At 29.5% G+C, this 14,620-nt stretch overlaps 2 protein-coding genes and 1 non-coding gene across 3 annotated transcripts; 2 read left to right on the top strand and 1 right to left on the bottom strand.

Annotated features, from left to right (window-relative positions):
- Window positions 1–3,029: 3,029 nt before the first annotated feature.
- LOC109801437 (putative lipid-transfer protein DIR1) lies at window positions 3,030–3,338 on the top strand. The gene has a single exon (XM_020362504.3). The coding sequence runs from the start codon at window positions 3,030–3,032 to the stop codon at window positions 3,336–3,338; it is 309 nt and encodes a 102-aa protein (XP_020218093.2).
- A 2,718-nt stretch (window positions 3,339–6,056) lies between these two features.
- LOC114916063 (small nucleolar RNA snoR83) lies at window positions 6,057–6,195 on the top strand. Its single transcript, XR_003804365.1, has one exon. It is a non-coding gene; the product is annotated as a small nucleolar RNA snoR83 (small nucleolar RNA).
- A 3,639-nt stretch (window positions 6,196–9,834) lies between these two features.
- Window positions 9,835–14,067, bottom strand: DGL1 (dolichyl-diphosphooligosaccharide-protein glycosyltransferase 48kDa subunit family protein). Its single transcript, XM_020362529.3, has 13 exons — window positions 13,742–14,067; window positions 13,440–13,576; window positions 13,158–13,283; window positions 12,870–12,923; window positions 12,653–12,766; window positions 12,007–12,062; window positions 11,870–11,911; window positions 11,593–11,668; window positions 11,408–11,479; window positions 11,189–11,314; window positions 10,998–11,102; window positions 10,484–10,567; window positions 9,835–10,014 (listed from the first exon to the last, which is right to left on the bottom strand). The coding sequence occupies exons 1-13, from the start codon at window positions 14,001–14,003 to the stop codon at window positions 9,967–9,969; spliced, it is 1,302 nt and encodes a 433-aa protein (XP_020218118.1). The 5' UTR covers window positions 14,004–14,067; the 3' UTR covers window positions 9,835–9,966.
- Window positions 14,068–14,620: the final 553 nt, after the last annotated feature.

Genomic DNA, 14,620 nt, shown 5'->3' with positions numbered 1-14,620 from the left:
GGATAACTCCTACCGCTGAACCACACGCTTGGAGTTATATTAACCTTTTAATGTTAGTAAAGTAGTAATTTCATATGATTCTATAAAAATATAATTTAAATTTTAAATTTTGATTAAAAATATAAGTAGCAAACATCGGTGTTAACAAATTTCCATCCTTATTAATATAATGAAAAAAATTTGACCGACCATAAGTTTAGTGTGTTTAAAAGGCTTTAATAGTAACACTCCCTTGATCAAAATGGGAAGTCATGTTAGCGTTTGTGTATAAAGTATAAAAAGATCATATTCGCGTGCTCCCACCCACTTGTCATTTTTTTCTAATCAAATATGGATATATATGGATATGGATTTTGGGGCCTCTTCCTGCTACATAATCACTGAATAACACGTGTTGGCAACTTAGTGGTTTCCACCACACTACTAGTTGAAGCTGAAAATACAAAATAAAATCCGCACTACGACTACGTGAACTGGCTCATCACTCACGTGATTTCTTGCTTCTGCCACATCACTAAAATATTGATTGAATTTGATGGCTTTCTTGGTCACCGGAGTAATTCGTTTGGCTAGCTTATGTTATGAAATATGTCAAAGTAGGTGCTTTGTATCTAGCTTAGAAGATGGAAATATTACGAAATTGAAACTACATTAATTATTTATATAATTGAAACTAAATACGTAATATATCAATCTTAAAATATACAAGTTACATATATTATTCTTCATTCCTTCACAATTTATATCCTTTTCTATCGATCTCTTATGAGATCATTACACATTCTCATATATATTAATCTTATGAGTAATAAGGAAATTCACTAATCATTAATGACCCAATTTATCTAATTAAATATTCCTAATTACATAATTTTTGTTTCTTGATATATATGCTCCAAGAGATGGACCAAACTTTGGACTTCCTCCTTTTTAGTTTTAACTAATTTTGGTCTTCATTTTTTACCACGTAACCTCATCTCAAATAAATCTATACATGATTCTATATGTCAAGCCTTTCATTTTGTCTTTCAGACATTTAGAACGTTGTGTTTGCACTTGCATAGAGCTAGCTAGTTTCAATTAACGAAGACATGGCAAGAAGCGAACTTATTAGAAGTGAGGGATATTTGTATAGTTTATAGAGATTACAAATTTGATCACCAATATATTTTTAATTAATCAATGAAAATTTTCTTATATATTAGAAATAAAATGCATTCTTAATCTTGATCTGATCAACTATATATGGAGTATTTGTTGATGGTTGAAGTTGTGTTAGAAATGTGTTCATAGCAACCTAAGCTGATGACGTTTCATGTTTGTAGTGTAACGGAACGTGAGTGGTCCATTATTCATAATAGAAAAACAATTATCACTATGAAAGCAGACTATGTTCATTGGCTTAGTTTGCTTAGCCATAAATAATAGTGCTTTCGGGTCATTTCATTTAGTCTGTGAGTAATTTATAAGGTTGGTTGGTCAATTTAAATTACATGCCGTCTCTGCATCTTTTTGTTTTTTTAATAATGCAATTTAATTTGACATTGTCTCATTACTTGACATTATTGACTTCTTGATCACCTGTAAATCGTGCTTAAATATATCTTTTCTTATTTATTTATTTCGTGTTTAGGGGAAAACTCATTATAAACCCTATAAGGAAGAGGTGCTTGGATCGATAACATAGTAAGGTAGAGTGACATTATGGAAAATTAAATTTATAAACTCACAATTAGTGTATATAAGTTAAATTCATTTTGTATAGTAGAATATTTTTTTAAAGAAATTATAAGCATGTTTTAATTAGGCATGTTTATGGTTTGGTTCAACACAGAAAATTGAACCTCCCGAATTGAACATAAAAATATGGTTTGTCTGAATTGAATCGAACTGTTTTTGTTATTTATTTATTTATTTAATGCACTGTTGAAAACAATTCAATTTCTTAACTTCCAATTTAGTTTGGTTCATTAATTTTTTTAAATAATTAATCATGGTTCAATTTAACATAGAAAAGAAAATATCAAACCAAATATTGAAAAATGTTCCCCTCAAATTAAATTGAACCAAAAATAACCTATTAATTAGAACCGAACTTACTATTTCTTTAGTTTGATGCACTGTTAAAAATCATTTGATATTCTAATTAACTTTTAGTTCAGTTTGGTTTATGGTTCTAGTTGATTCACTGATAATTTTTAAACAGGCCTAGTTTTAATACGTAACACAAAATAATATCCCATTTGATTAAGAATTAATAACTTTCGGTGTTTTTTAAAAAAAAAAAAATGATATGCTCATCATCTGCACTTCTGATATACGGTATATTAAAATTATGGGCAGATAAATTTGTTCGAAAATATTTTTAGAAAAAAATATAAAAAAAATTAAATAAACTTTTTTTATAAACTAAATTAGTTCATACATAATTTAAAAATAAAATTCTTGAAAAGTTGATTGGAAGAGAGGGTTTTTACAAATTAATTTGTTGATAAGTTAATTATAGTTTATGAAAAAATAATTTAATTTATTTTTCTTCTAAAAGTGTATCAAAAAAGTTGATCTAAACAATTCCTATATATTTATGAGGGTTTAGTGACAGAGGTTGTGTCTCCTTTATTTAAGATTATGTGCAAGTGCAACATTATGTTGCGGTTTGTTTTCGTGTTTTGTCTGGAGCTCTGAATCTAATAATGTTGTTGGAGAAAATAGTTTGTAATTGTGGTATGGTTTGGTGATCCACATCCACTTTGAAGCTTCCCCGTGGGAATCTAATTCCATTCACACTTCACATGTCACCATTGCACAAAATTATAGTTATTATACGTGTAGAAAGCTGCTAGAATAATGCGAACATCGAATTATTCCCTTAAATCACCAAACACTTTGCATGCCCGTGATACAATGGCCCAATGAGCCAGCACAGAGTTTGTCACGGGAGCTCTATATCCCACACAGTGCCACGTTCAGTCTCTCTATATAAAGCCTATTGAGAATGAAGTAGAAGAAGGGTGAAGTTTATGATAGGTATGGAGAAGATTATGATTGTGGTTGTGGTGTTGGCGATTGTGATGATCGGGTCAGGGCCCATGTTGGCAATGGGCCAACTCTCGTTTTGTCATATGCCCAAAGATGGATTGAAGGCATGCTTGCCGAGTGTGAGTGGGGACAATCCTGTTGACCCTTCCACTGCTTGTTGCTCAGCAATTGCCAAGGCTGATCTTCAATGTTTCTGTCGCTACAAGGATTCAGGATTGCTCTCTTTCTATGGTGTTGATCCCAACAAAGCCATGGAACTCCCTGTCAAGTGCAAGGTTGTGGACTCTTTCCACTGCTAGACTCTTGTGTCACAAGGCTTTTGTTGCAAGTGGTGTTGTTGTAAACTTGTAATGATGTCATTTGTTTGTTTCTCTACTTGTTTAGTTTGGCTGTACGTACATCTTATGTTTGGTTTATTTGTTGCCAATGTTCTTGTCGATTTCCTTTTGTTTGAAGCTCTTCACTTTAATGGAAACAAAATAACTTGAACCAGATCCTTGTAATTTGTATTAGTGCTAAGTGCTTACCAACTATATATAGCCGTATCATGGGTCTGTTTGTCAAACAAAAAATGAAAAGGATAAGGCATTATAGATCGTGTATACCATATTTGTCCCAAGTGACCTATAAAGCACCCGGTTGGTGGTTGGACAAGTCCGATTTTAGAAACAGATAAAAAGAAACATAAATTAGTGGATTATAAATAACTAAAAAGGAAAGGGAGGATCATAAATCTAAAAATATTAAGATAATTTTAGATAAGTATGTCATCGAATAGGAAGGCTTATTTACAGTCCGTGATTCTGTTAAAAAAAGGTTCCTATAGAATAAGAAAATAAAATAAAATAATTTTATTTATAAATTAAAATTAATTTATACATAAATTAAAATAGAGGAGGGTTAGTGTAATTTTTACTAAGTATTACACCGCTCAATAACTTTATATTAAATGTAAATTTTGTAAATTCAATCGTTGGATTGAAAGTTCATATCTTTTAGATTATATATATAAAATTTTATATTAATCCAAGATGATTTGATACTTTATTCTTATAAAATAAAATTGACGTAATATATTTATTTCAAAATATACTAAAATATAAACACTTTGTTTGCCTTCAAGTTGTTTAATTTTAACAAAATTTGATATACACGTATAAAGTGATATGAACTTTCAATCTAACGGTTGGATTTACAAAATTCACATTTAATATGAATTTATTTAGCGGTGTAACACTTAGTAAAAGTTACACCGGTATTATTATAACTCTCCTCATTAAAATAAACTTTTAAAGAAGTTAAGGACGGTGAGGTGCTTTTCAGTCTCAAGTTTTAAATTTTTTTAAACTACAGTCAATTTGTATCATTTAGTCTATTAAAATTAAATTTAGGATGTGTTTGTGTGGTGAGATGTGAGAGGTAATGTTGATTGTAATCTATACTAATATATAAAGGGGATACCCTTTTTAGTAACCACTTTGGTCTCCACAATTTTTGGACCATTATATCAAATTAGAAAAAATATTTTTTTTATATCAAATTTAATAACTTAAAACTAATAGATTAATCACAATACCAATTAGATTAATATACTTCTATTATTTAATTTTTATTTTTATTTTTAAATATATGGACCATTTTATTCTTTATTTATTTTTTAATAACTACTTTTCTATGAATCACTTCTCATTTTTTTTAATACAATGTAGGCACGGAATGTCTTTTTTCTGCTAGTATTAATAATGACAATAGTAATAACAATGTTAATAGTCAAAATTAGTTTAAAAGTGAAATTACTAAAATTTAAGATCTATCAGTACAAGAATTATTTAATATTAGTGTTTGGATTTAGATATTAAGATTTAAGATTTTTTTTTATGAATTTTAGTTCCTAAACTTTTATTGATTTTCATTTTTAGTTTTTAAAGTTTTTTCACCATTAACATGTTTAATTCCCAAGGTTAGTTTCTTTTGTTCAAATTCCAAGGACTAAAATCAAATAAATTTTGTTGAAGGATTAAAAGCAAAAATTGATAAGAATTCAAGAACGAAAAACATATTACTTTCTATATCTTATTTCAAAAATAGTTACATGTTGACAAACAGACACAACATAAATTTTCTTTAGATCTCAATAATTATAATAAACTTGTCTGTGACAATAGTGGTGATATTGTGGTGGTGTTGTTATTAGTGATAGTATTGATAATGTTGATGATGGTTGTAATAAAAAGAGTCATGTCAAATATATCAATAGTGTATTTTAAAATTAAAATTAAAATTAAAATTTGTTTTTTTCTTACTTCTAAAAATTAATTTAAAAATGGTTTGAAAATAAGTTAAAAACTATTTTTCGCTATCTTAGTTGAATAAGTTTTGTTTTGAAAATTACATTCTAAAATCAAAAACTTTCAACAACCATAAATCCTAAGTCGAGAGAGTTTTTATGAATTAGCATGTGAATAAACTAATTATAATGTATTAGAAAATTTTGTTTTATTTTCCATTTTTAATTTATTTTTCTATAAGTGTTTATTGCGGGTTGATTAACCATTTTATAAAAACATATTATGAAAATAGTAATAAGCTTGTGAAAACGTGAAAATACTTGATAAATTCAAGCACCAAATAGTCAAATACAATAGTAAGTATTTGAATGAAAAGAAAATAAAAATAAAATAAAATAAAATAATTTATTATTTTTTTCTTTCTTCCTCTTTATTTCTTTTTAAATAAGTAAATTATTATCTATGTTTTCCCTTTTTTTTTAACCAACCAATATATCCTGTAAAAAAAACATATTATTTTTGGGCTGGGTTTCCTCTTTGTGTTGTGTTTTCTTGGGCCCAACACTTATCTGTTGAGTTAACGATGCTATATATATCTGTCTCGAGAGGCCTAACATGCAGCTAAACCCTAAAGTCTGTTATTAGCATTGTGTAGCAGCCACAGAGGTTGTCTTTCTCATTCTTTTTAGATGTTATCATTTGGTTTCGTTTTGTGTATCGGCCTTCATAATCCCAGATAAGCTTGAACGTAATGTTAAGTGCTTATTCTGATTCATGGGAGGCCAAAATTGATTACTGGAAGTTTCGCTGATAAATGCCGATTTCTGACTCATATCAAGGCGTTTACTAGTAACTTTTCCATACACTTTCCACTCAACCTAGAGTTCTTGTTTAAGGTGCGATTCAGTTTACAAAATCGAGTTTTTGTTGAATCGTCTCTGTTTCTAACTACTAAACAACGTCTTACCCGGTACATTGAATCGGGGACAGATCTTGATTTTTAATAAAAATTCTTACGTTATTTTGTTTTTACCTGAACTATGTTTTTATATAATTGTGTATTGATTTATCTGGTACATCTACTGGCTAATTAAACTTGGTGTGCCAATCAAAGAGAATCGCGCAAAATAGACTTACCATTGGACATTGATCCTGTCCAATTAGCATAATGCAATTTTTAGACTGTTTATGAAATTGGCCATGAAAGTGTAGTGGTTTTGTAGTAGTTGAGACATATTCTTTATCTATGTTTAGCAATAAAACCTGAAGTTTTTAGTTCAATTTGTAGTATTTGAGACATATTCTTTATTTATGTTGTAAAAAAATTAGAATAAAAAAAGTAATTGCATTTAAGGATATTTTAGAAGTAAATTTATAAAATAATTAGACTTCAAAATATTTTTAATATCTTAAATTTAAAATAAATTTATTTTTAATTTTTTAAATTTAAAATTGATTTTTTAATTTAATTTTTGTTTTGTTTTAGTTAGCTTATAAGTAATATATCTAATAAGGATAAATTGAGATTATTGTGTAGTATTTGAATTTTAAGCGTTTTAATTAACAAAATACTATTACGGGAATTTTGCATAATTATTTTACCTCTTATTAACAAAATTTAACCATAAGATTAAAATATCTTTTTTTAATTATAGAAATTAAAAGATTTATTTAAATTTGAGAGATGAAAAATATATTTTAAATTTGAAAGACAAATACATATTTAAACCAAAATAATTAGTACATACATAAAATCAATTCACCATCCAATAAATAAATGAATAGATTATTCGATTAGTAAAAATAATCTTTTATTAAATTTTATTTACATTTTGATTAAATTAGATTAATCTAAAATAATATCTTAAAATGAGAGTTGAGATAAAATTAGAGGGTGAACAAAAGTAGCTTTTCTTTTGTCCGTTTAACTCAAAATTTTGACTAGATTTCAAATATATAAAATGAGATTGGATCAACTTTACCATTATTCTATTTACTTATATTTATTAACATTATATACAATTAAGTTATGGAATAAAATTAATTTTAAAATTAAGATATAATTTATAATATATATTTTAAAATAAATAATAATATTATAAATATAATGTGAGTAAATAGTAAAATTAGTCCTTCAAATTGTATGTAGCTATCAATTTAGTTTTTAATTATAATAAAATTTAAAAAGTTTCCAAAATTATAATTCATCATTCAATTGAGTTCCTTCATTAAATAAACTTTATTTTTTTGAATGAAAATTCATGCATGACACGATAATGTTATGTGACATGTACATAATTGACACATGGTACATGTGTGAATTGATACATAAGAGCATCTTTAATGGAAGCAATTCATTTGAGTTGTTTCATGCATTGAAAAATGAAAAATGTGATCCCTAGTATGTTATGTCAGTATTAAGCAACTCAAGTATAAATTTACACCAATGGTAAGAAATTTTAAGAAATTCAACTTTTAATTTTTTTTTAATCATTTATGAACCAAATTTAAATTTTTTATTAAAAATGATAATTGCACTACAATGAAAGAAAATAAATTACAAGAAAAAATACACAATAAGTAGATATTAAAAATAAAATAAAGCAATAGTAAATACATAAACATTATATAAAATTAATTTTCATTATTATTATTTCTGAAACGTTCCCAAATATGTTCAATCAGGAATTCATGTTGTCACGTCAGAGTCCTCCAATAACAAGAAACCGGAACTTGAGTTGCTTCATGAGACAAGCAACTCCCATTAGAATTGTTCTAACACTATCATTTAATATTTGTAATAGTAATATAATGTTACTTTAATCTATAAAACTGTAAGTCAATTTCCTTTAGTTCTTAGATTTTTAACTCAATGTCATTTTTAGTCTCCGAACATTATCATAATTTTATTTTAATTAAAAAATTATAACTTGAAAATTCACGTAATAAATATATAATTAAGTTAATATTGTAAATTTGATGCTAAATAAATTTAAATTGTATTAAGAAAATATTAGAGGACCACCAAACTAAACAACTAAAAAAAATTAAATGAAAATAAAAAATATACCACTATTATAATATGTTGTTAAATATATTAATCTTTTTATAAATAATATTAATTTAATTATTTACTTCATTCTATAATTATTCACATTAAAACACGAACACTATAAGTTTTAAGAAATATAAATATAAATATTTTCCATAATAGAGAAATGATTGATAAGTGAATTAATTATGAAAATAAAATAAAATTATATATCTTTGCTCACCATGGACACCGTCAACCCTCTTGTTACTCTCTGAGTGCAAATTCGATTGCCATCGTCCTTCCCAAGTCTAATATCTTCCTCCTTGCATATGATTCTTTCACTATCAGCTTCTAATTATGTCACCTAGTTTGCGCCTATAAACTATTTCAATGAATTTTCACCCAACGTTTTCATCTATCTCAGTTATCCATTTATTTTGACAATATATCTGGCGCTAATTTTTAACCGAAGAATACTTTTGGCCTCTTCTTGGAACTCACTTTATAAGTGTTACAACAATAAAGACAAGTAATGATCAATGAAAATAGATGTGTATATACCAAAAAAAATATGATAAAAGATATGTTATCTGTGCGTATATGGTCATTTTGACAAAAAAAAAGTTTGATAAATATTTTGTATTAATACTATAATTATAACCATAAATAAATATTTTATATAAATATTATAGTTACAACCATAGACTATAGACAAATCAGTATTAATGAAATACTAATAATTAATATATAAAATATAACATAAATATAATATCATAATTTTATAATACTAAAAATTAAAATAAAACATCATTTATATATTTAATATTTAATATGCATCTAAAAGTTTAAAAATAATATATAAATTTAAATTGTAATATAACTATATATTAACCACAACAATTTTACATTTATAATATAAAAATGTCAAATTAGAATAATATAAAATGTAAAATATCATGATATAAAAAATTATGAATTAAAACAAATGACTAAATTAGTTTTATAAGAAAATTATTAAAAATATAGATGTAATAACTTATTGTAATTTGTAAATCTTGTTAAATCAAATATACCTTTTCACTATTTATCATAAAAATATTATAAACAAGTTTTTAAAAAATATTTTTTTGAACAGGACTAGCCGAACCAAATTCTCTACACGGGACTTTATATATACTATTATATGACATCCTTTCAAGTGTATGCCGCATGTTTTATTCGCCAATTCTTGGTTCGGATTGTACAAAGAAGATATCAGAGCTTCGAACATGCACATTCGTTTATAAACACACGCATACATACGTTGCTTTATTATCAATGATCATGTCATTTCAAACCCGTGGAATGTGAAAATGCAATTTCCCTTGGGCCAATGTTATAGTTAAATATCACCAGCATCAAAAAATGCTAAGTAATGATGCTTTTACTGTAAAACAAAAATAGTATGATGTTAAAATGCAGGGGCAACAAACGGAAAAAGTAACACATCTATAATAAATTAGAAAACATCAGTTTATATCATTGCCTAATCAAAATTGTTGATCTCAAAACATGTTCAACCCCCGTACTACAGACTAAAGTATCTTCAAGCAAATGTTTACATCTCTACTTGCTGTATAGATGAACTGCGGTGAAAACGAAGAAACCAGCCATCTGCACCACAATAAAAGGGTTTATATTAACTAAAAGCCCAGGAGAATTCTCAAGATCCATTAAGTGACTTAACAGAACATATGACTATCCATATATACGTCTCAATAGTTCTTAAAAGCAGATCAATTATACGAAAATAGTCCCCCTTCTACCCTATTTGAGAGTTTTTTTTGAAGATATATGACTTCAAGATCGGTCAGAAATTCATTAGTTGCAAAAGAATAGCAAACAACCTCAAAGTTAGCTCACAAGCTTAAATTTAGAGTTTCCCATGATAAAGTACAGTCAAAGGTAAACAAAAACATTCTCACAAACAACCTGAAGCATGTGGGCTGGAGTGACCTATCTACAAGAAATACATAAGCTATAACTTTTTGGCATGCACAAACAGGTTTATCCAGAGACAAAAACCAAGATCATATTCCAGTTTGTAGATTAACTATACACAGAGAATGGGAGAGATCCTTACCATTGAAAATGCTGCTCCATAGTAGGGGTATGCTGCTGGTATAAATCTTTCGTATTCATTGTGTCTGAAGGGACGAACAGGAATCTACATGGAAAGTCCAACATTATTCATTAATACTGTTTACAATATTGAACTTATTATAGCATACAACTTCAATAAATTATGAAGTATTGAAATTTCAAAACTAAAGGTTGTCAAATATTGGAATTTAAGTTGATCTTGTAACAAACTCTCATCTGGCAAGCGGCAATTAATTCTGAAATATGACCACTTAAACTGTACGCAAAGATAGATACCACAAACGTAAACATTTAAAATGGTAGTCATTGGAAAGAGGAAACTTTAAACTCATAAAGGTGCGGATGTTGGTGTGTGTGAAAAGCTGTTATATTATATATGGACGCATGCATAAAAGTTTTAAGGTGACCCAGCTAAAACACAAGGGGCATATGGAAAATGGGGTCGTTGGGTAGAATGATCAAAAGTGTTGAAATATTAGAGAACCAGAAATTACCTGTTTTGCTAAAGATAAGCTTGTATATCCAAGTTTTTCATACTCAACTTTGAACTGGAATACCCCATAGACATCTGGAACCTTAAATGATGTGAAATAACGGCCCTGAAAGAGAAAATATAATCCAGTGAATTTCGCTCAAGAGTTCATTACAGAAGAAATTAAAAAGCCAACAGGAAATTCAAAAGCACCTTTCCATCAGTTGATAAAGTCTTCAAGACATAGGGGCTCATCATGTAAAATTGCACTTGAACATCATCAGCTACGTAAGGTTCCCAAGCTGACCCAGACCACTCATAAACTTCAACAGAGTATTCCTTTAACGGGATTGGATAAGTGAGCCCCATCAGGTATTGTATCAATTAAAGCAAACATGATATAAAACAGCATTGGAACAGTATTTCAATTACCAAATTATCATTGATCCTATAGATTGCTGGTTCATTAGCTTCTCCAACTTTGTGGTGTTGCACATTCACCGCCTTAAAATCAATACATGAAGAGAAAGCATATTAATTAACAGTAACAATGATAATTGATGATGTCAAATATCAAATAAATGACAATAAAATTGTCTCAAGTATTTTTGCCTTACCTTGAGGTGACCTCTTTCGTGGAAAACCCATTTGCTAAGTTCATTCAAGAACTGCTCATTACCTGACTTCTCGTGTCTGTTATTCAAAAAATAAACAAAAAATCACCAAGCATTTCTTTGCAGAACCTATTCCACAAGAAATCAAATTCTAGGGGGGAAAAAGACATGGCCACTGTAAGTTGGATGTAGAGCAATATTAAGAGAGAAGACAGCTACTCTAGCAGTGAAATTTTCTGACAGAAAACAGAAGAAAGAAAAAGCTTAATGCTTTACTCACTTGATTGGACTCCCAGCCTTCTGAACACCTGACCTGAAAAATCTGCAGAAAAACCCAAGTTTATGGAAAAATCAGCTTCAGAGCTTACATACTAGTGAGTACCACAAAACCCTGATCAATAAGTGAGCCTTTCATACCGGTTACTGAACATGCTCAATGAGCCAGAGATCAATATGCGAGCATTATTTCTTGCCTGCCAAAAAGAAAAAGGAGAGAATTACTACATAGGTTCATAATCAAACTCTACAAAAATCACAAAAGCAAGCAATGAACAGTAAAAATGTATCACACACGTGTTTTATGAAACTGGTGATGGTATATTTGTATCCTACTCCTTATTATAAGGCACAATTTAGAAAAAAATTACGGTCCTTTTTATAAGGCATTTTACAATTTTTATAAAATATTATTTTATTTTTCCTTTTTTGCCTCTATTAAAAATTATGAGTATATGTGCTTCTTGTTGAATAATGAGAAGAGGATTTGAGAAATAAGTGTTCTCTCTCTCTCTCTCTCTCTCTCTTATATTGGTTTGTGATATTCTGTGACAAGTTCCTTATAATAAGGATCAAAGGAAATATATACTTAAAACACGAGATAAACAAAAATATTTGTGTATAACCGCTGTAATTATACTATTCCAAACCTAAAGGGTTTCGGATAACTTTTGAGAAGAATAAAATATCATTTAAGAATCAAGCCTTGCATGCAAATTTCAAAAGCACCAGAGCTAGGGCATGTTAAAAGTCACGCACACAGCAGGAGGATGAAATAATATCATACCTGTATAACTGAAACTAATGAGATCGAAGATCCAGTGAGTGATGGAGGAGTTGTCACTTTAGATTTTGGGTTAGCAGAAAAGGCTGAAGGAGATGCAGAGAGAACTTTCAACACCTGGATTGAAACACAAGAAAGAGTATAACCAAACTAACGTACACTTTTATAAATGCAATACTGCTAATGACAACATGTGAACTATAGGATAAAGAAATATTACCAGGCTATTGGTAGGATTTAGTGAATGCCCAATCCCCTGGAAAAGCACTGGAGCCTGTCGCATGTAATGAGAAAAATCATAAAAGAGTGCTGTAGTGTCCAAGAAGCATTTGCAAGAAACATGAAAAAGCCTCACCCCGTTTAAACAAAGGACAAAACGGGCAAAGAAAATAAACATAAACAACTTCATGCTCTCAGACAGTATGATGAAGAAAAAAAATGTTAATGCCTCAAACACTCATTGTGCATAATGCAGCTATTAGTATTAACAAATTATAAATTAACTTGCCTCAATTTTTTTGCTTCCCAATATGACGTCAGACTTGATAAAATCATCACTAGCAATCAACGTGTGATCCCCTTCGGTAGCAGAGACTGCATATCCAGAATGATCTACAACCAATGCAGCAGGATCCTAAATCATAAATTAAACAAAAAAGCAAAGGGTAAGACTTGAAAGCGCCAAAATAACATACAATTAACAACACCTGAGCAAACTACAACCTTACTAGAAGAAAAACCATGCACAAAAAACCAATTGAGCTAATAAAATCAAATTGATAGCAAGCACCTCATCAAAGTCCACTCCACACTCGGTGGCGATTTCCCTAATTAAATCAGACGCATTGCTATCCGCAGCGACGACCAAATCATGACCCGAATCGACAAAATCAAGAATTGCAGCCGCGTCAACGGATCCTCCAAAACCTGCACCCAATCAAAAACACCCTAATCCTAAAAACGGAAACTCGGAAACACAGAGAAGGCAAAACCCGGACATCCCCAAGACCCATTAACGAAACAGCAACAGAAATGAAGATCTCGATAGTTATCGGGGGAAAAGAAAAGCACACAGCAATGGGAAAAACTCACGTTCAATGGTGGGGGAGAAGAGAATTAAGGCATCGAAGAGGTACTGGCCGTATCTCTGGAGCGCGATTTTGGGGTCGTCGGCGAGGTGGAAGTGGAGATCGAAGCCGCGAGATTTGAGGGAGTTGAAGAAGAGAGAGTGGGAGGATTTGAGGGCGAAGTCGTCGAGCAAAACGAGGACGCGGCGATCTGAGGGTGTCTCCGGCGAGAAGGAGGAGCAGAGAAGAGGAATGAGGGCAAGGAAGAGTAAGATCAGCTTCGACATTTTGGAACACTGACTGCCACACCTCTCTCCACTGCGAGTCAGTCAATAACCGAGTTTCGCCAACTCTTCTTCTTCTTCTACCCTCATCTTTTCTAAATTACCTTTTTAACCCTTCATAATCTAAATTCTCACCTTTTCCCATTTCCTCTATGGACTTCGGGCGTTGCGGCCCAATGCAGAGTCCATTCGGAGTGGTCTCTACTGTTTCAAAATTGGACCCAACCACCTCCAGAATGCCCATGTTGGAAGTCAAATTTTTGGAAACAATTTTAATGGGTTTAATTACTTTTTTCTTTTGCCATTTTTCTTAATTTTGTGAATTTTACAATTCACGTTAGTACTAAACAAAAATCTTACACTACATGGCCTGAATTGGATTTTCAATTCCTTATCTTAATTCATTTACCCTAATTAAATCAATCTCATAAAATTGCTTGACTCGTGTAGGAAAGGGCAACCGTTTTTGTTTATTTAATTTTTCATAATTATATCAATCCTTATATACTTGAATCTAAATTTTAAATAATATGTACATGTTAAAAAATAATAAATCAAATTATAAATATACTACTATAAAAAATGGTTAGATAAATTTTTTGTCCTATTATAAATATCTT

This window comes from Cajanus cajan, chromosome 8 (genome assembly GCF_000230855.2).
Source record: "Cajanus cajan strain Asha chromosome 8, NIPB_CcT2T_4, whole genome shotgun sequence".
In the NCBI taxonomy this organism is placed as follows: domain Eukaryota; kingdom Viridiplantae; phylum Streptophyta; class Magnoliopsida; order Fabales; family Fabaceae; genus Cajanus; species Cajanus cajan.
This window is presented reverse-complemented; position numbering and strand designations above follow the sequence as displayed.

Coding starts and splice junctions, on each gene's coding strand:
- LOC109801437 (XM_020362504.3), top strand. CDS start 3,030: ATGGAGAAGATTATGATTGTGGTTGTGGTGTTGGCGATTGTGATGATC.
- DGL1 (XM_020362529.3), bottom strand. CDS start 14,003: ATGTCGAAGCTGATCTTACTCTTCCTTGCCCTCATTCCTCTTCTCTGC. Junction 12,063..12,652: donor CATTAGTTTCAGTTATACAG/GTATGATATTAT, acceptor TCTTTTTGGCAG/GCAAGAAATAATGCTCGCAT. Junction 11,669..11,869: donor AAGGCTGGGAGTCCAATCAA/GTGAGTAAAGCA, acceptor TTTGAATAACAG/ACACGAGAAGTCAGGTAATG.